General features: G+C 38.0%; 2 protein-coding genes across 3 annotated transcripts in view; both read left to right on the plus strand.

The window, feature by feature from the left end:
• Bloc1s5 (biogenesis of lysosomal organelles complex 1 subunit 5) overlaps window positions 1-26,525 on the plus strand; it is a 34,222-nt gene that overhangs the window by 324 nt on the left and 7,373 nt on the right. The window contains exons 1-4 of one of the 2 annotated variants that reach the window (XM_010622828.3): window positions 2,534-2,611; window positions 5,867-5,989; window positions 16,250-16,379; window positions 23,505-23,563. In XM_010622828.3, coding sequence (XP_010621130.1) covers window positions 5,891-5,989; window positions 16,250-16,379; window positions 23,505-23,563 — 288 coding nt within the window. In that variant the 5' untranslated portion in view covers window positions 2,534-2,611; window positions 5,867-5,890. Of the gene's footprint in view, window positions 1-2,528; window positions 2,612-5,866; window positions 5,990-16,249; window positions 16,380-23,504; window positions 23,564-26,525 lie in introns of those variants that run through there. The other variant, XM_010622826.3, reaches the window with a different exon arrangement.
• Txndc5 (thioredoxin domain containing 5) overlaps window positions 16,303-26,525 on the plus strand; it is a 117,587-nt gene continuing 107,364 nt past the window's right edge. Inside the window, exons 1-2 of the mRNA XM_019207323.1 lie at window positions 16,303-16,379; window positions 23,505-23,563. Coding sequence (XP_019062868.1) covers window positions 23,517-23,563 — 47 coding nt within the window. The 5' untranslated portion in view covers window positions 16,303-16,379; window positions 23,505-23,516. The remainder of the gene's footprint in view (window positions 16,380-23,504; window positions 23,564-26,525) is intronic.

The raw sequence follows: 26,525 nt of genomic DNA on the forward strand, positions 1-26,525 counted from the left end.
TTTCCGCGCCCGGCGTCCGGCGCCGCCTGCTTCCGTCGCTCCCTGGTAGTCGGCTGCAGTCTCTCTCAGTGGGGGACCCGCCTCCGGTCCTGTCCTCAATCTGTTGACCCTAAAGAAGGGCGAGGCTACTTTGTACAACCTCCCCTCAGACGAACGCGGGGCCCGGAGTTTGGCCGCGGAAAGAGTTTGCAGTTTCTTCTCCCCACCCCCGGGCGCTGTCACTTCGTCCTCGCGTGGCTTCGGGTCGTGCCCTTTGCCCTTTTGGGCCCTGACCGCTCCTGGGTCGTTCCAGGAAAGCGTCCTGAAACACCGTCAAGCGCCGCACACTTGCTCACACTGCTGTCCCGTCTGCCTTGAGCTAGGAGGAAGGTTAAGCCTAGATGCTCCAGACCTGCACTAGGTGTGAGTCCCAAAGCCCACAACCCCTGCTTCCTGCGGGAAGGTCTTTGCCAGTCAGATGCTGCAGTGTTTTCTTCGCCAGGTTCCTTGAACCCAGTTTCAATCCCACCGTCTTTCTACACGATTGTAAAGGCCTTCAGAACTAGCCAAGGAGGTAGACCTTGGTTGCTGCTCTTTCATTTTAGCCTTATCTTCTCTCAGAGTTGTAGGCAGCCCCAGCACAGGCTGTGTCTGTTTAGACCTTATATCTCAAATTGTTCCAACAGGACTGGGGGACTGTTGAATGGGTATTAGGGATAGAATTATTTATGCTGTCTTAGTGCAGTATTGCTTTAAATTGTTTTATAATTATGGTCAAACAACAAAATGTATCATAACTTTTGAAGTGTACAACTCAGCAGCTTTAGGTACATTTACACTATGCTATCGTTTCCTCTGCCCATCCACAGAAAGCTTTTCATTTTGAAAATTTGAAACTTGGAATCTATTAAAAATAACACCCCATTTCCTGCTTCCCACTCTTGACAATCACTGTCCTATTTCTGTCTGTAAATGTACCTTCTACGAATGGAATCACGGTTTCTGTCTATTTGTGACTGGCGTTTTTAACTTAAGATATCCTTAGTGTGCATCCATGTAGTAGCATGTCAGAAGATCCATCCTTTTTTTAAAGACTGGATATAGTAGTCTATTGTATGCATACCACACCTTATCAGCTCATATATCTGTGGACCTTTTGTCAGCTCCCAGCTTTTAACCATTGTGAATGATACTGCTGTGGATTGAATGTACGAATATCTTTTTGAGGCCATTTTCAGTACTCTGAGATATACATGTAGCCAAAAACAGGCTGGGTCATATGGTAATTCTTTTAACTTTTTGAGGAAGTGTCATACTGGCTGTACCATTTACTTTCCTCCCAGCAGTCCAGTCGTTCCAGTTTCCGTATGTCGTCCCCAATATTGGTTATTTCCTGTCTTTGGTAGTAGCCATCCTACTGGGTGAGGTGGCATCTCATTGGGCTTTGATTTGCATTTCCTCGATGTTAGCAATATTATGCACCTTTTCATGTACTTAATGACCATTTATGTCTGTTCTTTTCCTTTGTTCATTTTTTAAAAATTAGGATTTCTGTTATTGTTGAGTTGTAGATCTTTATACATTCTGAGTCTTAATGCCCCCCCTTAAAAAGTAATTTGCATTTATCTTCTCCATAGGTTATCTTTTATTCTGTTGTGTCCTTTGATGTACAAAGGTTTTAAATTTTGAAGTAGTACTTAAGAAAAAGAAAAGATAATTCAGCTGGGTGTGGTGGTGCATGTCTATAATCCCAGCACTTGGGAGGCTGAGGCAGGAGGAATGCTTTAAATTCAAGGCCAGCCTGGACTATGTAGCAAGACAGTGTCTCCAAAAAAAAAAAAAAAAAAAAGTAATTCAGTACTATGTTTTAGATTCTCCTCCCTCAGCTTCTTGAGCTCTGAGATACAGGTGTGTGCCACCACACCCAGCTTCCTGCAGTTCTTTATGTTTTTTATTGCTTCTGTGTCATTCCATGAGGAAGTGTCATTTTGCACGTCTTTAAAGTTTGTGTAAATGGCTTTAATCCTACTGAAACTTGCTTTTCTTTGTTGCTCAGTGTTATATTTGTGAGTTTTACCCATGTTTACAAATGTAACTGATATGCTTTGTTTTGTTTTATTTTTAGAGACAGGGTCTCACTATGTTTTTGAGGCAGGTCTTACTATGTAGTTGAGACTGACCTGGAACTCACTATGTAGCCCAGGCTGGTCTCAAACTCAGAGCAATCCTCCTGCCTCAGCCTTCCCGAGTGCTGGGATTGCAGGTGTACACCACCATGCCCGGCTTACAAATGCCTTTTTTGTGCAAAGTTTTTTTTAGGTTACATATCTAGACATGAAAATGTTGGGTATATAGTGGTATATCTTTAGTTTTATTAAATATTGCCAAATTGCTCTCAAAAGTAGTGCTAATTTATATATTCGTCTCCTAATCCATGGTCTATAACTGAATTTTAACCTGTCTTCCTCTATTTATGACGAAGCAGCAAAACAAGCTACAGATCATGCCATTTAGCATGGATTAATTCTGAGTTCATTTTATTTTTCTAGATCTTGGAGAGATTCAGTCAAGGCTTTTGGATCACAGACCAGTTATTCAAGGTGAAACTCGTTACTTTGTAAAAGAATTTGAAGTGAGTACCTAAAACTTAATTGTAAATTACTGCTGGTATCACTGTGCTACTATTCAGAAAAGAAATTCTCTAGTTTAAAATCTGATTTCTCTTCGTGCATTTATAGAATGTATAAAATAAAAATTATGAAAAGATAAAAATATTTATTTTTAATAGAATGAGTGAGACCAGACAGCAAGAGACTCAGGTTCATTTTCTGGTGCCTACTCTAGGGTGTTTATGTGTGTTGTATAATCTTTTAATCTATGAAATGAAATATGATGGAAGAACTTTAGGGATCGGTGGGTCCAAGTTTCCTATACCCATTTTCTGTGTGTTTCTCATTTGAGGAATCACCACCACTCACTAGGACACTCGGTGAAACTTAAAAAAGATCCTCAGTTGCCAATTCTAGCCCCTTTTCAGGCCCATGTTTAGTGCCGAAGGTGTCTAGGTGTTACCTTGTGTTGGAACTTCATTCTTTCTGACTGGTATGCCTGCTTTATCAACTCAGTCGATCCAGTTTTCACCCTGCTGCCAGTGATCAGATGTTCACTTGTAAAATTCTTTTATAGCATTTGCTAGCTACAAGATAAAGTCTGAGTATCCTTCTGATATCTGCCCCTTCCTTGCTGGCTTTACCACCTGCCACTCTTTACCTTGCATGCTTTTCCAGCAGTGAGACATCCTGTTTCATGTATAATTGATTCATCGTGCATTAAATCACACCCCTCAAGCTACCATTAGGTACATGATAAATGGTATTGCACAATTTTATGGTTCTCTGTAAGCTGAGGTTCTATTTTCAAATGAGATTTTGACCAAGCAGGGTGTGTAAACATGCTGAAAGCAGGGAACCTTTTACTAAACCCTTAAAACTACAGGAATCCCATGCTATAGAGTACACAAGATAGAACTGTAGCATTGGACCTGTTTCTGGATTAGACAGACTGAATAACTGAAAAACTGCCTAATACTTTACAAGACTGTGAAGATAAAAGATGTGAGTATGTGTACAAGACAGGGTACATTATCTTAGAATACCATGTGGTACCTAGGGATAACTGTTAGCTGTTTTGCATCATTAGTGACATCACTGTGGGATAAGAATAATATTAGGACTCAAAGGAAATTATCCAGAGACTATTCTTTACATGCTGTAAAAGGATTATTATTACGATTCCTTAGTGAGAATAAAGTGAGAATTTTTGTACAAACTTGTTATGGTCCTTTATACTATGTTGTGTAAATATGCCTTTAGCGTATAGAGGCTTTTTCAATATTGGGCATTGACCTAGGGCTTGGAGTGTACTGGGCAAGCGTTTTCCCACTGTGCCTCGTTGTTCTTAACTGTGGGAATTATAGTGGACTCTGCTTTTCTTGCACACTAGCAACCACACTACCACCAAGCACACCATACTGTACAGCATACCTTAAACCTTTCTACTTAGCCCTTTCTTATTTCCCCTACTTCAGCCACCCACAAGGGCTCTGGCTTCAGCCCAGTCTCTGTGAAATATTTCCCATACAGTAACCAAATGTCCTATATATCTGATCATACTGCACCATTGCTAAACCCCCTACTTCCATGGCTTCTCTTCATGCTTAGAGTATGACCCAGCTCCTTAACTGAAGTGCAGGATCACTGGCTTCTTATGTCTTTCATATTGTATTACACACAGCCTTGCACTTACTATGCTTCACCTGTACTTCCTGTGTCTTTGTCACATCACAGTTATCTCTGCCTCAGCTATCCCATCTTTATAAAATGTTCCTTCCCCCATTTTTTTCTTAGCTAAATCTTATTCGTTTAGATTGCAGGTTCAATATGTCCTCTGATCTTTTAATTCAGAGCAGTCACCATGGCACTCTTATCACGTCTCTGATGCGCTAAACAGCACCATATTTGTTTTTTAATACCAAGTAACTACCCCAAATTTAGTAGCTTGAAACAATGCCCATTTATTAGTTCTGTAGTCAGACATCTAGGCACACAGTGGGTAGGACCTTAGTTCATTGTCTCACAAAACTAAAATCAGGATGTTGGTCATTCTCATTTGGAACACATGATCCTCTTCCAAACTCATATGATTGTGGCAGGACTCAGTTCCTTACCATGAGGGCCACTTTCAGCTCCCAGATGACACACACAATCCTTCCTGCCTGGCCTTTTCCATGTACAAAGCCAGAAATTGAAAGTCTCCCTAGGAACTTCTCTCATGCTTCATATCTCTCTGACCCAGGAGAGCCCAGTCTCTGTTAAAGACTCACCTACGAGTCAGGCCCACTAAAGATGATTTTCCTTTTATCTAAAGCTGAATATGGTGGTGCATACTTGTAATCCCAGCACTTGGGAGGCTGAGGCAGGAGGATTGCTGTAAGCTCAAGACCAGCCTGGGCTACATAGTGAGTTCAAGTCCAGCCTGAACTACACAGTGAGACCCTGTCTCAAAAAAAAAAAAGTTAAAGTCACCTGATTTGAGATCTTTTTTTTTTTTTTTTTTGGTACCGGGGATTGAACTCGGGTCCTTGCGCTTGCAAGGCAGGCCACCGAACTGCTGAGCTAAATCCTCGTTCCTTGAGATCTTAATTACATCAACAGAATCCCCTCACAGAGACACCTAGATTAGGATTTGATTGAATTAACTGGGAAGAGTGTATGTGCATTAGGGGTGGGGATTTTATGGACTATTTAGAATTATGCCTTCCATAATCCTTCATAACTGCCTATGCTGTTCTTGTTATTTACTTGTTTGTGGGCCTTTCACTGCTAGAATACAGGGACAGGAGAGTAAGAACTTGTCTTTAATATGCTCAGTTGTATTCATAATGCCTGAAATAGTGGCTGGCACCATGTAGGTATTTAATATGATTCAGGAGAACACATTGTGGATTAAAACTTGGGTTTTTCTCACATCCAGTGCCATTTTTCATAAGTCACCTTTTCTGTTAGCCTGGTCAACTTGAAATACCAAATGGCTTTTATTAAAACAACATTTATAAATATACCTCTATATACCTCTATTGCTTAATTTATATTAAAAGAAGCATAGAATTTTGAAATTAAGATGGATTCTTTAATCAGGCTCTCCCACTTCATAGAGACTGAGCTCAGAGATGGGAAGCAGTAAATAAAAAGTTAAATAGCTAATTAGTGGTATTCTTTAAATAATGTAGATGGAACCAAAGATAAACTGTAAAAGGGCTATGCATATGAAACTGAATCCTGAATGGAAATGAAAAAAGTGTTTTTTTTGAATGCTTTATGGAATTCAGTACCTCCTTTAACTGGATGAGAAGATGCCAAGAAAAAGTTCACATGTATCTGAGAGAAAATCACCTGCATTCTGCACTACTAAGCCCTCCAAGATCTTCCTGAAGAGGAGGCGATATGGAAGGGTAGGAATCTGTGTTCAAATCTTGGCACGCCTCCAACCACTTATGATCACTTGCTTTACAACATTCAGTTTCCTCATTAAAATGAGAACAATAATATATAATGTACAGTTTTTTAGTTTGAGGATTTAATGGTACATAATTTTAAAAATCTCATATAGTGTTAGATATTTCTGTTTAGGGAAAAATAATAAAAATATTAATTCAGAATTCCAAAAATTTAAATGCATTTGGGTTTACTTTTATTTATTTATTTATTTGGTACGGGGATCGAACTCTGGACCTTGCACTTGCAAAGCAGGCAGCAGAACCACTGAGCTAAATCCCCAGCTGGGTTTAGTTTTTAATATCTCTAGGGAAAGTTGGGATTACCTAGAAAAGTAACATAAGCATTACCTTAGAAAATGTTTACCAAATAATAAAATTTTCACATTAGGTGGATATGATAGATGTAAGCTTATTATATAGAGTCAAAATATGTTGAACATGTAAGGCATGAATGTTTGTGTAAGGCATAGTGCCAGGGACTGAAGCTACATCAGCAACTGAGACAGACACACCCTTCCTTCGTGAAGCTAGGTGTTCTACTTCCTTGAAGAATGGTTCCTATCGTTGAAGAATAGTCTTTGAATGGCTCAATTGTACCTTGTCACTTATGTGGAGTTGCATTTCTTGAAAAGCATTTGATCCTTTCAATGGTGACCTCACTAATTGGTCTTTCTGAGGATTTAGTGTAGCACAGGAGTTTTCCTGCACATCAGGCTCAGCTGCTTTGACCACATGTCATCCTCTAACATTCTTCTCCAGGTAGGAGAAAAGCTGAAAGCATTTTAGAGGTAGCATGTTTGAATATACGTGGTGTGAAAAAAATGCAACAAATGTTAAAAATTAAAGTAAAAAACGCATTGCCATTAATTTTCCTCAAAATAGTTCACACTTTGAACACACTTACTCCATCATCTTGCCACTTTGTGAAGAAGTCCTGCAAGGAAGTCCTCGTTCATATCTTTATTTTCACTGTTGTAGCTGTGTCAGTGTCCTGAACTCATTCACAGCATTTACCTTTCATGGTCATTTTGAGTCTGAGGAAGAGCCTGAAGTGGAACGGTGGCAGATCCAGTTAACAAGGTGGTTGAGGACACAGTAATTAATGCTTTTCTTTGACAAAAATCGCCATAAATGCTTTTCATCCATTCAGAACATGGAGATAGCCACAAAGCCACTAAAGACAGGAGAGAGGATGTCTATAACTGCTTCAGGAAGTGGCAAGAAGGATGGGATAGGTGTGTTCAAAGCAAGAGGACTATTTTGAGGGGGGGATTAATAGCAATGTGTCTTTTACTATAATGCTTTTTAAAATTTTGTATGTAAAGTTGACTGTAGTTTTTGGTCACATCATGTATATTTGCATTGATTACACTTCTTGTTTGTGTTGGCCCAGATAGTGATATCCTGTTTTTAATAAAAGTGGTCTTTGCCCACTGTGGCCTGGCTGGACAGGGAAGGGCAGCGGAGCAGAGCTGTCAGTACCTCCTAGAAGTTTCATCTCCATGCCATTTAAATGTAGTTCATGTTAAGAAAAACTGGCTAGTATTTAAAACTGAAGTGATTTATGCATTTAAAAGATTTAATGTATATAGCAACAGTTATCCTTTTTTTAAATAAAATTTTGACAAAGAAGAGAGAAGTGCCACATGGTGGCAGCATTTCTTAAATTATTGAAGTACTGTTTGTAGGATGTTGTAAGCTTTTTGTTTTCATGAGTATTTCAAGACAGTTGACAGTCTTTCTCTTAACTTATTTTATTGTTTTGTTGTGCCAGGGATTGAATCTAGGGCCTTGCACCTGCTAATTTTTCTCCTGACTTTATAGTTTTTCCACAATTCCAATGAACTGTATAAATGGAGATTCAAAAGGAATCTGCCTTTCAAGATAGGGTCCTTCAGTAGTATCCACAATGTAACATCACTGAGTTAGAGGCTTTGTCTCTGTGTGCTTATCTTTCTAGCCAAGAGTCAATGTCATGGCCTTTCTCGTGTGGCGTAGAAGAGAGACATGTTAGTTAGCAATTATTTATAAAAATGCTTGTAGAGTAGATAGTCCTGCATAGTTCCATATGTAATTTGTAGCAAACTTCAGTGCTTTATTGAATAGTTATTGGATACCCAGGTACAGTAAGTCAGTAGGAATGAGTTCATTTAGTAGTAACAGATGCCTAGAACTTTTAGAAGGCCTTATTTTTCCTGCATTGTACCCAGAGATCAGACTTAGACAGCCTGGGGCTGGTACAGTGGCTCTTCCCTGTCAACTTTGTCTTCCAGCTTTTCCATTTCTTTGCCCAGCATGTTGCTCTCATGCTTGAAGAGAAGCTTTGGTCTCTCCAGTCCTTATATCTGCATTTTACATAGTGAAGTGGAAGGCAAGTAGGAAACAGCTCACAGTCTCTGTTAAGGGCCTGTTACTACTCCAGATAAAATTTGACTCTCAGTAGCAAGAAAGAAGAGAATGGATACAGAAATATTTTACATATATCAAAAGATATGTAAAAATAAATAATTCTTACTGCTAGAAAGTTTGCAATTACAAACTCACAAAGTTTACCAGAAGAAGCACATGTAAGTAATCATTGCTTTAATTATTATGATAACGTAGGCATAAAATACTTGAGAATAAGAAGAGGGGAAACTACATCTTACAGAGTTTAACAGAAATTTTCATAGAAGGGATAATGTTTGAGCTGAGAAAAATAGTTACTAGAAAAAAATAAAGAAAAAGTTGTTTAAAATTAGAGACCAAAAGAGTGTTAACTAAGTACAGTACATAGGAGTTGGGAGAGATTGTGTTAATGAGTTCAATTGTGGGTTAACTTGATTCAAGAGAAAATTATTTAAAAGGCAGCACAAACTAGAATTTCACTTGATATCCTGGTCTTTCATTTTCAGTTAGTATAGAAACTGTCAGGTTATTAAATGTCAAGGTAAAAAAACATCATACTATTGGAGTAATTGTACCATCTAGTAGGTAACAAGTATGTATGTGTGTGTGTGTGCGTGTGTGTGTGTGTGTGTGTATATATTTTTTTATAGTATGGTTTTAAATCTTGAGGGACTGGCTAGTTTTAATTTTAAATTATAATCAACCTCTCATTTCCTCTCTAATACTATTAGTTACATCTTTAGTATAAATACTATAGTAACTATAGCAATATTATTAATAATTGCTAACATTTTAAGTATTTGTTGCCAAACATTTTAAGCACATTAAATGAGCACTTGTTATTAATTTCAAATCAGGAGAAATTATCCATATGTATAATTTTCTGGGGTATTACACATCAGAATCTTAAGCTTTATTAGTACAAAGCTTTATTCTGAAAATTTCCATCCCAGAAATAATATACAGCTATAAATAAACAAATGTTAGTTTATATTCTTCCTTTTGTGATCAGTATTAACAGCACCCCTCAGTCAGATACATCAGCATAAAAACAAGCACATGCCAGATGGTAAATTTAAGGGACTCTCTCTACTGTGTCTCTTGTAACACTATCACACATCTTTGCTGTTTTAATTCTTGTCATTAATGGGCCGAGAGGTGTGGCTGCTAGCTCACTTGCTGTGACTGGTGACCAACAGTCTGCCTGCTAGAATAACCCTTTAAGTCATTCTTCACTTTAGTAGCTCATGTCTTCCTTTGAAAATTCCCTCCCAGAAAAACACACAAAGCATGAATATGCTTAGTTTGACTGCAATTTCCAGGCGATCCTGGAATCCCAAATCCTCTCCATGGACCTCAGAATAAGAACTTTTCCTTGAATGGAGCTGCAGAGCTCCCCTCTCTGTCCTTATTTTTGTTCTTGAATTAATAGACTGTTCTTTTGCATTTCCCCTGTTCTTGATTTTTCCAAATTCCAGTGACATCCAGAGATAGCAGCAGTGGCATAGTTTTTGTTTTGTTTTGCTTTTCCTTCTCAGCTCTGTCTATGACAATAGACAGTGCAACTAGGACAGCAAAACCAAACAATCTCTATAATAAAACCAGATTATAAGGTGTCCCCGAATTAGCAGATGCCCAGGTCACTGAAGCTAAAAGGCTTTTGTGGTATCACAGCTGCCCAAGGAAGTGGAGGGAAAGGAGAAGGTCTTGAGTGACAGAGTCCTCAAAATTCCCACCAGGCGTATTTGGAGCACTTGCAGGGACAGTGAGAGAACAGCAGCAGGACCTAGAGAGAACCTCACAGGCTCCAGCTTGGAAATAAGCGCTAGAGGCCACTGGACAGACTAAGAAGACCAGACCTACACCTGAAGAAACAAAAGGAGAGATGACTCTGAATTTCAAAATGCTGCTTTCACCACTCCTCCCCTCCAAAAATAGAGGAAAACTAACTCCACCAAAATTGAGCGGGAGTCAAATCCATATAAATTTATTAGAGGAATAAAGAGCAAAATAGTGTCCCCCAAGGAAGTAAAGAGATGACCACACATAAAAAACAGATTGAAAAACTATGGCCTAATATTTTTAAATTAGCATAGAGAGCATAAAATTATAGACCCAAAGAAAAGATGATGTAAGTTAGAATAAGAAAAACTATCCAGATGATTGTGTGAAATATAAATAGAAAAAATAAAAGTAAGGTGAAAGAATTCAAGAGAAAGAAAAATTGTAAATTATTTTAGAAGTGAAAACTAAAGAAAGAACACATGAGTGAATAAACAAAATAGTCAGTCCTTAAGTGAAATTGAAAATAGGCAAGGTTTTAAAGTTGAAAGAGTTAAGTACTAAAGAGAGAGGGATTTAAGAGGAAAGAATGTTTATTGACAAGTATAGATAATCCAACATAGTTGTGATAATGAGCTCCCAAAGAAGAAAGCCAAAGCAGTGTAAAAGGGCAAATGCAAAAACTTAAAAGTTAAGAAAACTTTTCTGAAATAAAAGTATTATTGAAGTTACTGAGGGACATACTACCTTCTGGGAAGACCCAGAATAGCCAATGCTGAGACATTTTCCAGTAAAACATTGCACAGTACTTTATAGTTAAAAAAAAAAAAAAAAAAAACTTTTGCACATCCAGATAAAATAGCTAAGCACTTTATAAGAGAAAGAAAATGCAACACTTACAGATTTATCTGTGTTGTGCTAGAAGATAGTGAAGTAAGAAGGGATTTTTACCTAGCCAAATGAGCCATCAGATCCTGGAACCATCAGGCACACACACACTAGGTCATATAAGGATTGGACTGGCACTGTTGTTCACACGAGCCTTCCCTGAGGAATGTGTTACACCACCAAGTGGGTTTCAGATAGCCAAAGTGATTGGAAAGACTGCTTCCTAACAAGATTCATAATACGTGTTTAGTTATAGGATTAACACTAAATAGTATACAAGAGAGACAGTGTGGCATGCAGTGCCTCTGTGTCCTGACAGTGAAGGTATAAGTGAGGAAGTGGAAGGAGATGTAATATAACTGTCAGAAAAGTAGGATGCCCTCACTAGTTGCCTCATAAATATTAAGTGAAAATGAAAGGACAGTTTCCAATTGGATCCTCAGGGATAGGGAAAGGCTAGAGAAAGAAAAGGTCACCTAATATTAATATCCTTAAAGTAGGAAGCAAACACTGACCAAAAACAAGGTGGCATATACAAAGCTATTAGGTAAAGTATTAGTATAAACATAACTGTAAGAAGAAAAATGCCAACTTTTAAATATACAGTCTCCAACTCAGAATGGTTCAGTTTAGGATTTTTCGCCTTCATAACACCAAAAGCAATATACAGTTGGTAGAAACCATCCTTTGACTGTGTTGAATTTGGATATTTGCCTGGGCTGCTGACATGCAGGCTGGTCCTCTCTTGTCATGCTGGGAACACAGGAAGCCGCAGCCCCACTCAGCTGCCAATACTCCACAGTGTGCTGTGTGGCTAAGCTGGGATATTCTATAAGGTAGGTATCCTAAGTGCATTTTCGACTTAGGATATTTTTGACTTACTGTGAGTTTATCAGAATAAAAGCCCATTGGAAGTTGAGGAGCATCTATGTCTCTCAGAAGTATACCAAAGAGAACAAATAGACCACGTGATCATATGAAAATTATACTTATTACATGTGTATGCTTAGGAATTTGATTCATAAAGTGATAGAAGAAACATTTATATATCAGGTTCTGCTGAAGAATGAATGCAGTTACATATATACATCTGATATCTAATAAATATTAATGTGTATACTCTTACATATACATGTATATAAGCACATTATATAAGCAGCTATATATGCTTATACTTAAAACTGGGTACACTTTAAAAAGTAATCACATAAAGAGAACATGATAGAGGGAATAGGGTATAAATGATAGGGACAGAAGCTAGATTTCTTTGAATGTGTTTTACAGATAGAGAATTAGAGCCATGTATCTATTTTATATAATTTAAAACAAAATTAAATCCTTAAAAACAAAGTAAAATGCAAAGAAGCAACCCTGTGTTTCTGGATGTTGGCATTGTTACTCAGAAATCACTCCAAGTAGTGTTAAAACCACAGTGATTCGACTACATTTCTAATGTAAGTTACCTTCAAAATAAGATGATTTCAAAAAAATGCCTTAAACTTTTCAATAATCATTTTGCTGTTGTTAGTATTGATATTATTTGATTAAATCAGTGATAAAGTAAATGCATAATTGTGCTGATGATTTGAAGAATGGGAAGAAACAGATGAAGGTAATTTCTTTTCTTTGAAAAAAAAGAAACACCACACATACTTCCTGGCCTTGCTCCTGGAAGGTTAGAAACAGTGGCCAAGAGCAGCAGTGAGAAGCCTCACGCTCAGTCTCTGAATTCAGCCCCCTCCAAGAAGGGCAGGATGGCTGGGCCTGGGGTCATGGCAGCCGGCTGAGCTGGCCCGGGCTCCCACCAGGCACAGTGGGGCCAGTCTGCACAGTGAGGAGACTCTCTGTGGTGGACGGAAAGCTTCAGATCTGTGCGCCATCAGGATGCGTATAAACACAAATGCTCTTCTGATCACCTGCAGAGAATGCTAGTGAACCAACTCAGTATTTTAAAATTGGCAAATGAAGGACAAAAATCGAGTGTTTTCTTTGTCTTTTATATGTGAGCATTCCTCATACAAGGGCAGTTTCTCTTTTATAGAAGTGTTCCTGCTAATAAATGAAGACAGCCTACTCCTAACAGCCTGTGGGAGTGCATAACCTACCTCTGAAAGTTTTTTTTGTTTTGTTTTGTTTTTCTTTACTCAAAAGGATCTTTGTTTATATATCATTTTATTTACATATTACCAGGATCATTGTAGTCACCTTTTTATTTTATTGAGTTTATTGGTACATTTTAGGGATACAGTACAGTTACATTCATCAGTGGGATCTTGTACCTTTACATGATGTTATCTTGGTCCTTATTTTTCTCCTATTCCTCTGCCCTCCCTTTACCCCCTCTACCCTTCCCTATTTACAAAGACTTTGTTTCCATTTTATCCTTTTCTCATATTTTTTCTTTTCTCTTCTTTCCTTTCCCCTACCCCTCTCACTTCCTCTACTCCTTTAGTACTCTGAAAGTTTTGTGCAAACACAAAACAAAATTCCTACTCTGATCAAGACTCAAATTCTGACTACTTATTTACAAAAAAGGAAAGAGATATGTTAAATTATACCACAGGGATCCATTCATTAAAAAACTGAGGAACTGTTCAGAACAAGTGACTCACTTTATTTCAACAAATTGCAAGGAAAAGATATAACAGGAGAAATCTGTAGACTAAAAAGGACTTAAACATATTAACTAGTTTCAGTGTATGAGTCTTATTTAAATTTTGGCTCAGTCAGAGGGATAAAAGCAAGACATTTGAAGGAATGGGAATACTACTTTGATACTTATTTTTCTTACCTGGATATTTAACAGTATTACAGAATTATTGTTGACTGTATATGAGAGAGGAAGATTCTAGGAGTAAGCTTTATTTTGTAAAGATGTGTTGAAATAGTTACAGGGAAATTACAGTTTGCCTGAAAATCTTGAGATGAGTGGGATGTTTATATAGGGAACAGAATCAATCATGAGTAGAGAATTGTTGAGCTTGGAGATAAATACATGGGGATCCATTGTAGTATTCTTGACTTTGTGTAAGTTTTTAATTTTTTGTTAAGGAAAAATTATCAAAATAAACTAGCCACGCAGCCACGTCATTGAATGGCCCAAAACAAAAGCCTAACTTTTCTTACCATTGTATTTACTCCCTCCCCTTTTTGAGTTAGAGTCTCACTGTGTAGTTCAGGTTGGTCTTAAACTTAACGGTGTAGCGGAGTTTGTCCTCAAACTCTGGGCAGTCTTCCCAAGTGGTAGGATTACAGGTATGCACCACCACTCCTGGCTTGCTTTTTGTATGGTTATTTTTTGTACCTCCTCTTTTTTTTTTTTTTTTTTTTTTTTTTAAGTACTGGAGATCCTTGGGAGGCAGGTATCTGAACCAAGCCAAACCCTGGCCACACCTCCATAATGAACTTGTTTTGTATTAATTTTGGATTTACAGAAAAATTGCAGAGATAGTACAGAGAATTCTATGTACCCCTCACCCAATTTCTCCTATTATTAATGTTTTACATCACTGTGCCACATTTGTAAAACCTAAGAAACCGGCATTGCCATATTCCTGTTAATGAAATACCAGACTATTTGGATTTCACTAGTTTTTTCATTATAATCTTTCTGTTTCAGGACTGAACCCGGGGAACTGCCTTCCATTTAATTATCTTGTCTCCCTAGTTGTCTTTGGTCTGTGATAGTTCCTCATCTCTCCTTGTTTTTCTTGACCCTAGCAGTCTTGAGTGCTGTCCAGGTATCCTGTAGAATGCCTCCTGTTCTAGGTTTCTCTGATATTTTTCTCACAATTAGACTGGGCTCATGAGTTGTGAGGAGGAAAACTTCTTAGGCAAAGTACCCTTCTTGTCATATCACATCAGGGTTCAAACTGGTGACACGATTCCACTCGCATCTGCACTGCTTGGTTGAGGTAACACTTGCTAGATTTCTCCACTGTGGAGATAAGTGTCTTTCCCTTTCCCTGGCCTATTTTTTGGAAGCAAGTCAACAAGTCTAGTCCACTCAAGTTGGGTAGGGAGGGTAGTTAGGCTCTACTTTGTGGACAGGCATATGACAGGGTCCCCAGACCACTCCAGGTTCAGTCATTCACTAGGGGAGCTTACAGGACTCATCATATGGTTATATTGTGGCTATGCCTTATTATGACAAAAAAGAGATAGAGAGCAAAATCAAAAAGGGAAAAGGTTCCTGGAGAGAAGAAACCAGGCAGAAGCTTCCAGAGTCCTCTCCCAGTGCAGTCACACAGGATGCTTTCAATTCCCAGAGCAACCAATTGTAACAACACGTAAAGTACGATCTGCCCAGGGGAGTCCAGGGTTTCTCTTTGGGCTTCCTCTGCCTAGTGTACCAAAATTCCATACTCCCAAGAGGAAAGAGGTGTTCAGCATTAACCATGTTACTTGTACCAACAGTTTGAGCACAGTGAGCCACTTTTACAGTTTATGGAAAGTTTTATACCAGTGTAGGGAACTGATTACTGATCAAGTGCTCAGCCCCCAGACAAGACCGACCCTGCAAGCGGGTCGTTCTAATTCCAACAGTCTTTAGCCTTCACCGTTCATTTCGTTCTGTTTAGGGAAGTGTCTATATAGCACCCTGCTCTATTTTGACAGGGTCTTGCTGTGTAGACTGGTCCTAGACTCGCTATGTAGTCCCGTCTTACCTTGAACTCGAGGAAGTCCTCCCAACTCAGTCTCCTGAGTGCTGGGGTTACAGGCAGGTACCACCGCGCCCAAGTGAGAAGTATCTATATATCATGATTTTTACCATCCATTTTTATTTTGAGAGGGAAAAAAATAGGACACATGACAATGGAGGCATCATAAGAACAACAAAATGAAATTGAAAATTAGATCAAAGGTACCTTTTTTTCTAGTGAAATATGTAGCAATCTCAGTCTCTTCTGTTAATTTTTCCTGTTTCAATTTCTAAGCATTGCTATAAAATATTGCTTATTTTGCAACTTTTGGAGCATTTCATGATTTTAAAAATGCCTTCAGGTTGTGACCCCCATTGACTGCCAAATTAGAAGAAGGCCGTGTAAATTTCAGTAGTAGTATCATAAGGACCAAAACCTGGGTGAAAATGTCAGAAAATTATTACTAAGATTTTAAATATACTATACACATTAGACATTTACTTTCTTTTTATAGGAAAAGCGTGGTCTCCGAGAAATGCGAGTTCTTGAAAATCTGAAGAATATGATCTGTGAGACAAGTGAGCACACTCTTCCCAAGTGTGGAGATGCGATGGAGAGTAACTTGAAGGACGTTCTCCAGAGATGTAAGCCAGCCATGTCTTTATACTGTGCTTGATTGCAGATGAATGCTGTGCCAGCATGTCCTTTTTCAAGTACAGTGATGGGAAACAAAGGAAGAACTCCTAGGATGCAGGAGTAGAAATCCCAGGCACAGAGAAAGTGGCTGTCTCCTGGCGGCTCTGTGTTGCTGTTGATGTCAGTAGCGTTAATCTCTAAAGTAAGATGTGTATGTCTGCGGTTCCCAGGGCAGTCCTTTAGCACGTGAGGACATCAAAACATTTTCACCTTTAAAAAATTTGTAAGAAAGTGTTTGATGGCCAGGAATTAGGAGGATTTATAAAAGGAAACTTCTTTTTCAAATAGACTTCTTAGGGGTTTTAGCTTTTTTCAAAAAAATCCTTTCATAAATGTTTGTATTCTGTCACTTTTTTATTAAGCAAAATATTTAATATGGAGTAATAGTTGATCAAAAGAGTATTTAGTAATATTCTTTAACATCAAACCATAACATAAAGGAAGCGTTGTTAGCATAGCAGTATTACAGATCTCCTCAGATCTGTATTGAAAACATTCAGCTTATCCAAGAAGGGATTTACATTGATAAATAATGATGGATTCTTGAAGCATAGAATGGAAAAATATCTTGGGGGGTGGTGACAAAAACTTACCTATACTGGGATGGCCCGTGAGGGAAGTAACAAGATTCCTCTGTCAGTAGTGGAGCTGACTGAGCCTTCGTGCACAGGTCCAAGTCAATGTTTAAGTTCTCCGCTTGTAAAGGAGCTCAGAAGGGCTGAGTCTCCTAACTTCACATTTGGTTTCTTTGAGTGGAACAGCAAAAAGTCTAATGTTGACTTTTGGGCCTTTGCATTTTTTACAAATTTGCTTGTTTGTTCCTACTGCCATATCCCTCACCCTGACAAACATTCTAGACACTATGCTAAGAGGAAAACTCCAGTAATTATTAATCAGATTGCTCAGGTGTGCATTTGAGACATGGCTATAACCTCTTCTCTTGTCTGCTTTGAGTATATAAAATGAACCTGAATAAAACTTAGTAAAAAACTATCATCACCTATTTTGACTGGCTTCATTCTTGGACCAAATCTATTTCTGATGTGGAGACTAGTTTCTAAACAGTAAAGTCTTCCCAGTAAAATACAAAAGTATGACTGGCATTGGAATGTAGACTGAAAATTTATTGTTTTGAATGGAAGAATCATAGCATACAAGATGCGAAGTTAATAATTAGGGTTTCTAATTAACATCTGTGAAATACTTTGAATCTTATTGCTGGCTTTAGAAACCAGGCTGTGGTTTTCGGAGATTTTTCCTACTCAGAGCAAGCAGAAAAAGCTTCTTCTGAAAAAGCTTCTTCATAAGAATTCTGTTGTACTTAATGCTGAGGGTCAGGTTATAACAAATAATTATCTGCCTCTAAAGCTGGTGTTGTTTTAAAAATTAGCCTGAGCCCCGCTATCTTGCCTAACAAGTTTTTAATATTTAAAAACTTGACATTTTACATCTTGTTTATTTTCACTAATTGAGGGAGGAGATGTGCAAGGTCACCTGGAATATTTTCTGATCGAAGTGTGTATCATCATAGGACTAAAGATGAGTTTTGTTTTGTGCCCATTGTAGAAGCACCATCCTTAGTTCTCACTTGCCTGTGAGCAGCAGTACTGGGGCTCAGTCACTGCCCTTCAGAACTCTGCAGACCTGACGGTCCTGCACCAGTCTAGCAGTGTGCACATGGAGCAGGAAGCCTTCTGGGCTGGTCCCAGTGGATTTGCACTGCAGGATCCTCACATCAGCACCACTGCTGCAGTGTGCTGGGATTGGAGGAGCAGAGGCTTTAGAACCCACATTCACCACGGAAATTAAATGACGCTCTGAGAAAGCAGCGCTAAGGCAGCTTGTCATCAAGATGTGAAGACACGTGGTGTGTTAAGTTGAACTTAGTGGTTATTGAATGGGGTGTAAATGTCATCGGATTTGAGGTCAGGAGGGCTTGCCTCAGTGTGGGGCCCCTTGGAGTCAGAGTTAGGGGGACGGAGAGCCTCTGGGTTGTACCTCCTTCGAATGACCTTACAGAGACTGTTCTGTCCCCCACTTGTTCTCTGTTTTTAAGCACAATAACTTTGTTTTCTTACTACTTAAAAGTAGAAGAATATTCTTTGAAGTGGTAAGAAAAATAAATGAAAAAAATAAAGTTTTATCTTTTTTACTTTTTTGGCATTTAGGATTGAACCCAGGGCTTCACACATTCCCTACCACTGAACCACACTCCCAGCCAAGACATTTTTAAAAGAAAGCAGAAAAAAACCAGCTGAGGATGGTGGCACACACATGTAATTCCCGATACAGGGTAACCTAGCAAGATCCTATGTGGGCCAGAGTATAGCTCAGTGATAGAGCATCCAGGGCTCAGTCTCCCGTGCTGGAGAGAGAGAGATGTCATCCTCATTACAGTAACTATGGTTTTTTAACTTCAGTGAAGATCACTCCAGACAGTTTAGGGTGTGAGAGGTAGAATGGGATCATAACATTAATTAAGGTTAAAATATTAATCGTTCACTTGTATTTGACAGGACACAAACTTAAGACAGAAGGCAGTACTTAAAACAAGTGTTTTTTACTCTAAAGGGCAGTAGTTACTAAAATATTCTAAGGAAAATGATTACTGAAATCTTTCCAAAGGAGTGGTCACGTTCTCTTGTGTTGCTTTGTGGTTGGGAGTGTCGCTGACTGCCTCTCCTGCGGGCCTCGGCCAGCTCCAGAACCCCTGCCACTCCTGCCCACCCGCCCATTGGCGAGCTTAACTCTGAGGGCCTAGGGTTTGCTTCTACACTGCAGTTGTGACTGCCAAGTGTTCAGTCTTAGGTTATTCAATTCCTTTCTTTTATTTATGGTTTATTTATGGCATCTGTAATAATTCTCAATTTACTTCGTTAGCTCTGAAATCTTACTTTTTATTTCATTTTGTATTTTAGCATTACATCTGATCTTTTTATTAAACTCATTGTTATTTTGTATGGCAAAGGACATAAGGAGAATTTTATTAGTTTTCTTTCAGAATAGCTACTTTGTCCCCTCTCATCTCTATTTTCCTTTGTCCCCTCCCTCTGTCCTCTGTTTTTCTACAAATTACAGTATATTAAAATTCTAAGAGTTTTGTCAGCCTGTCTTTCTAAGTCTGGCTTTTGGTGGATGGGTTGTGTAGTGCTGGCTGGAGTCTCAGTTCCTTACTAGGATCTGTATTTCTTTTCTTGGCCACTCCTTTTCAAAGTTTATATTACACAGTTATGATTCTTTTCCTGTTTACTAAGTGATACATTTTTACCTTTATATAACATTTTATTTATTTTGCAAGGTATTTAGAGAACTAAGATTTTGCTTCATTCTGCCACTTTACTAGAAATCTTTAATATCTCTAAAACACTTATTTTTAGCACTTTTATTAGTTAGAATTTCACCTGTATATTGTATTTTACTATCGTAACCCGATAAATAGATATTTATTATCCTTCCCACATTATAGTCTAAGAAACTGACACTTACAGTGGCTTATCACTGATGGCTCCCTCATAATAATTTGAAGAACTATCACATACACCTATGTCTGACTCCAAAGTTCGCCTGATGTCACTTTCCATACATGCCTCTTCTGGGACACCATGCTTGTGTTTCCTCATACCACACAGGCTCTCACTTCTCACTTACTGCCTTGACTTTCAACGTCGGATGTGCCTATGCATGGTTCCGTACTGCTTTTCTGTCTATACTCACTGGCTTGGTGATCGTATATAAAATGAGAGCTCTAAATATCATCTCTGTGCCAGTCAGTAATGCCATGTGTGTATTTCCACGCTGTACCACTCACTTGAGTTCCAGACTTCAGTATCCAACTGCCTGGTCCACCCAGGTGCTCTGTTGGCCGCTCTGTGTAACATGTCCACAACCAAACGTCCCTTCCCTTTCACTTCTGCTTTCCTCCTGTTCTATCCGAGTGGCCAGGTGAACATCTCTGCACTTCCCTCCTCTCTCCACTTAGATGTCTAATGAGCTTCTCAGTGTTACATGTCCAGAGCCACGCTTAAAATCATTTTGGTTCAAATTTGAAAATATGAAAATTACACCATGCTTAACACCTCACCAGGTGCTACCTCCCTGATTTAAAACACTGTCATCTTTTATGCGGATTATTCATTCTGGTAGCCTCAAAACTTCTCTTTGCTTCTTCTCTTTCTTCCCCTGGTCTGTGCCTCACAGAGGAGCCTGAATTATCCTTTCATGTAACTCACTTCTCATTATGATATTCAGAATATCCTTATTTTGTATAGATTAAAATCCAGAATCCTTATAATGGCTTGGAAGTGTCTCTACTCGATGGCCTCACTATGACTTTATATCCTACCATTTTCTTTGGCCTTCCCTTCATTCCAGCTGTACTGGCCTCCTTACTCTTCCTCTGATGTGCCAAGCATACCTCAGGGCCTTTGCACTCACTGCTTCCTTGGAACACTTTTCTCTGGTGACTTCTTAAAGTTAGTTTAGTTTCTAAAACATTAAGACAGCAAGGAAAAACACTTCATGCTCAGTTAAGCAATGTGAACCTCATAGGAAGCTTTTGAGAAATGGACCATTTCCTCTTGGAGTTGCTGGTGTTAAAGGAAGAGAATGGTTGTTTTGATCAGGTGGTGTTCTTAGATTTTTAGAAAAGCAAATTTTATAGACTCAGAAAGCAAACGTTTTCTAATTTGTACCTAAAGGATTAAAAAGTAAATTACTTCAGAAGGACTGAACGTTCTAAAAATGGATGTTCTGTCCAAATATAAGGACAATCTCATTGAGAAACAAAATATGCCTTTGTCCAAATCTAAAGGATGTAACAAGTGACTAAATGGGTAACATAGTTAGGGCTCTAACTTTTTTTTAGGTTAAATTCAGAATGATCTGAAAATGGTGAAGCAAAAGAAAATTTTCAGTTATGTTCACAGAGCCAGGAAGGAGGAAAAAAAAAACAAAAGCAAAAAATCCAGGAAATGATAGAACCAGTACTTGGGAAAGATGATGTAATACTAATATGCCACTGAAAAAGGCAGATCTAATCAACTCCCATTTTGTTTTCATCTTTTCTTTTAGAAAAAACAATGATTGGGAACCTAATTTTTAGTCCGTCTTTGATATAAATAAAAGTAGTGGTTACTGATAAAAACATAGCTTTTTGCAAACAAAATTCTCCTCTTTTACACCTTCCCAGAGGGAAAGGCCTAACATTTTCCTGAAAAAGAAATCATGGTCCCTGCCCAGCTGTGGACCTTGTGACCTAGTCGGGCCTGACTGAGAGTGGGGTGGAGAGGCCTAACTGTAAACTGATCAGATCACCTCGAGTTTAAGCAAATGCCAGATAAAGCAGTGGCTTCACACACCTGATGAGGGAATTTTGGAGAAGAGAGAATCCGTACAGGGAAAGAACTAAACCAGGAGAGCTTTAGGAAGGCTATTGCCTTCAAATGGGCTTTTGAAAGTAGTAAAACATTTTAATTAGAGGAAAATAATAAAAATAGTATAATAGAATATTTCTTGATGAACTAATCTAGTGGTTTTATTAATATTTAGATCATTTATATTTAAGCATACTATGTTATCTCATTTATCATGACAGTCCTAAAGTCCTCTTATTAGCTGTCATACTCATTTTACAAGTGGGGAACTAAGGTGTTGAGATTTGAAGCAACAAGAACAGTGCCTGGCACATAGCATACATATCCTTGATAAATATTTGATGGCTGGATGGATGAATGAGTGAGAAAACATGCCTGACACCATTCACCCAACTAAATCTCAAGCTAGATTTGACCAAGGTGAACTCTCAGCCTGCCTGCTGAGTACTAAATGCTTTATTTGGGCAAAGTGAGAACTTTTGTGAACAAAAATAAAATAGATCTAGTAAATGAAAAGAGTTGAATAACAGAAAAATTAAAACAGCTTTCACTGATGAAATAATAAAAGAGGGAATAGAGAGTTGAGGATAAATGGCCACATTCTTAAGAGTTAAAAGGATCTACTTTGAAATGCTTTTTCTCATATTTATGTTACGTGACTTTTAGTGACGACTTCACTCCTCTGTGCCTCAGTTTTGTCACTTGTATACAGGATAGTGTGTCTTCTAAGAGGAAAGTGAGACTAAGAATGGTAGTGCATGTAATGTTCTTCGCACAGGCCTTGGCACATAGTAAACAATAAATAACTGCAATAATTATGACATGAGTAATGCTTATCTGAAATCTTTCATCTAGGCCTGTTTTGAACTTCAGAGTTTTTTGGATTTGGGAATATTTTCAATTATAAAATGAGATGTCTTAGGGCTGGTACCTAAATCTAAACATGAAACTTACTTATGTTTCATATATACCTAGTGGACATGGAAAGGTACATACTATAATGTTAGACAGTATGTTTAGTGCACCAGAATTTTGCTTGAGATACCACAGGAGTTGTGGAATTTCCCACGTATGTCATGTCAGCACTCAAAAGGTTCTGCATTTTGGAGCATTTGGGATTTTGAATTTTCAGATTAGGGAGGCCCCATATGTACTAGCAGTTTGGGTTCTTAAGAAATGGGAACGATCTAATGGAAATGGTCTGGAGAGAGTTGAATGTTTTAGTGCTAGTCATGAAGAATTAGAAGACGAGTGCAGAAAGGCAGAAAGAATAGTGGAAAGATGTTGAAGCAGCCTCCATTGCCTGAAGTTGGTGCCTGGGAGAGTAGTGTCCGAATGGGGAAAAAAGGGAGGGAGAATGTTAATGAATCAGAGACAGTGGGAAGGCATGCTTAATCAGAACATCATGTAAATTACATTAGTCAGGTATCTATCTATAGAGAATTCTGAGATTGCCTCCGATTACTAATCATTGGAGTTAGTACTTATTTGCCCTTTGGCTTGCATTTCAGAGCTCAGAAATGATGGTGGTTCTAATTACAACATCCTGAACATACTGACCAAACTAATCTTTCCCTGTAGCCACTCCACCAACCACCAAAATAATGTTTTTTGCATAGTTTCTTAAGATTGAAAAGAATCCAAGTGAGTCTCATATTGAACAGAGTACTGATTGAAACCCCATTTTCTGTTTTATTTTAGTGCAAGCAGCAAATGACTCTGTCTGTAGACTCCAGCAGAGAGAACAGGAACGAAGAAAGGTAAAAATAGATAATTTGGGTAACAGGGCATATAACTGCTGAACATTTATTTGGATATTGTTAGCAGTTGCTTTTGATCAGAAAATTCTGAGTTTATTTTATACTGTAATTTTAAAAGATTTTAAAACATCTAATTCACTGAAGATGTGCTGAGGAGGTGTGGTCACATGATCAAACCATCAATATTTTTATAATTCAAATTGCAGGCCTCCTTTTTCCTTTCAATATTTCCATCTTTTCCCTGAAAGTAGTATTTGTCTCATGGAGGAGGAGAAAACAGGACTTTTACATGGAGAGAAAAATACCCACCAGATTGGAAATATAAATCTTTCCTTTGAGCCTGAAGCATAGACTATATTATGTATATTTCTTCTAGAAAAGGAAGCATTCAGGCCTGTGGATGGCTTATTTAATGAATAGTCATAGGAGTATGTGAATCACTTGTTGGGCAGTGCTTTGCTTATTTGAATTATATCTTAACTAAACTCAGATGTGGAAAAGCAGCATAAGAATTTAAGTTCTTGTGATAATTTGCTGTTTTCACTTAAAAGTGTTTTTGTAACTTATTCATTTATTATTTGAGAAATGTTGAAAACACCAAGCCACTCTGAAAATAATGCTTTTTAGCCTGTATCAGCAAATGTTACTATCACCATCTCTTTGGAACATGTTTTAGTTAATTCGCAATAAAAGTTCATATCTGTCACTGTATAAATATATAATGGAAAGAATCTTTCCAGAGTTCTAATTTCTACATCCTCAACTGTAGATGTTGAAAAATTGGAAAATTCAACAATTTGGTGACTTAAGCATTACTGAAAGGACTTGACATTTAAGACAGATGGGAGTGCAGCCCCAGGGTAGCAGGATGCAGCACACCAGGCCAGGCAGCAGGACCATTGCCGAGCTCATGGCTGAAATGGCAGATCATGATCAGGACAGCTGTGTTGCCCAAGACAGCTGTGATGGCAGACATGCCAGGCTGGACAGCAGACTTATTTTTACTGGGTGCCACTGGGGTAAAAGCTTTTACATAATTTGTTAAATTTAAGGTTGTTCCTACTTTCAAGGAACTAAAAGTCTAGGAGTCTTAAACCACCAACAGTGATATAATGTAGGATGAAGAGCAAGCTGTGATCAGGTTACAAAGAACTTTCTGTGATCTTGGCAAAAAGAATAATTTATTAGTTAGAAAAATGATAGGATACAAGCCTAACCTCCATTGGTAAGTAGAAATTTAATTGCCAGATGATTGAAAGAAAAACATTATAGGGAATGTAGTATAAAGACAAAAGATGTGAGAAAGATGGAACTGGTGAGTGGAGTATCTGTGAATATTTTTGGAAATGATCATAGAGGATCTTGAATTAGTTATTGGAGGCACCAGGAACATTTGTTTTTAAAAAGCATAACTACTTGATGGAATACTGGCTATTCATCTTAACATTGCCAACTATCCTGATTGTAAAGTTCAAAGTAGCATTCCATTTTCATGTTGCCTCTCTTATTGTTGTGTAATTAAAACAGATTCAGGGGAATATGTATGTACATATTAATTGGCCTAAGACATCATCAAAACAGTTATAATTCTGATAAATGGTCATTCTTGTCATTCTCGAGCAGAATGAACCTAAAATTATAATTGGAATAGGTTTTTTTTGCCATTTTTGAACTATTTTCACGTTTGGTATATACACTGTAGCAATAGTAGGGAAAAGACCAGATTAGGTTAAAAAAAAAAAAATCCCTGGTTTCTTCTATTTCTGATGGTCAGTTCCCTATATTAGCTAGCTGTATAGTCTTGGTCGAGCTCCTAAGCATCAAGCACTTGAACTGTAAAATAAATACCGGTCTGTTTGGTGATAGGTATATGGGGTAAATCACATTCTAAAGTTTGTGTGAAGTGGCTGGGCAAACTCTGTCATTGTCCAAATTGCAAGGTGGCACTTTTTTCCTGTTCCCCATTTGTTTCAAATTCAGCTACTCACCACAGATAGAGCTGAGAGAGTGGGTAAAGCACTTGGGGTGCCTCCCCATGATTTTCCAAATTAAAAGGTACAGTCCCATTTTTAAAAAGAAAAATGGCTTTGCTAGGCACAGTGGTACTTGTGGCACTCGTGAGACTGAGGTGGGAGGATCTCTGGAGCCCAAGCATTCAGGGCCAGCTGGGACAAACAGCAAGACCCCATCTCAAAGCAAATGGCTTCCAGAAATAAGAATATTTTAATCTGATTAAGTAGATTTCTTCTTTGCATTATGTCTGACAATATTATTAAACTGATTTTTGTGGAAAGATTAGTATTTTAGAATAAACTGATTGTTTTTCACCAAGAATTAGTATTGAATCTATAAAACCTACATTTATAAGAAGCCATGCTGATTTTTTTTCAAGATACAGGTAGTTTAATAAAATTAATCAGCTTAACGTTATTAAAGGGATGCATTTTCATAGCCCAGTGAAAATTCTTTACATTCTTACTGGGACAATAAATGTTTAGTCTTAAGCCTTTATTTTTTTAGTGCTTTTATAATTAACAGACCATTTGAAGTATGGATATTTAAGGTTTATTTTACTTCCATTTCTTTGCTGAAATTTTCATATAGCAGAGTTTTTAGACTACATGTGTATTTGTGATAGTTATAGATATAAAGGTAAAGTTTAATTTCTTGGTAAATATGTACAAAGCAAAAATGATCTCTTTGTATTTTATGACTTAATGCTTATTGTTACTTTCGGTTATCCTGTTGGCCACATTTTTTGTGTTTGAAAGGTTCCCAGAACAAAGAAAGATGGGAGTAGTAATGAACTAAAACAGACTGTTGCCATTAATTAATTCTTTTATGTCAAGACAATTTGTGGAATTCTGTGGGAAGTAAATTGATAAATGCCATTCATCTAAGTCACATTTCCCACAATTGATATCTAACAGTACATTCAAAAGAACAATAAATGCGCGTTTCC

This window comes from Fukomys damarensis, unplaced genomic scaffold (assembly GCF_012274545.1).
Source record: "Fukomys damarensis isolate Sample0158 unplaced genomic scaffold, DMR_v1.0_HiC HiC_scaffold_10, whole genome shotgun sequence".
Classification (NCBI taxonomy): domain Eukaryota; kingdom Metazoa; phylum Chordata; class Mammalia; order Rodentia; family Bathyergidae; genus Fukomys; species Fukomys damarensis.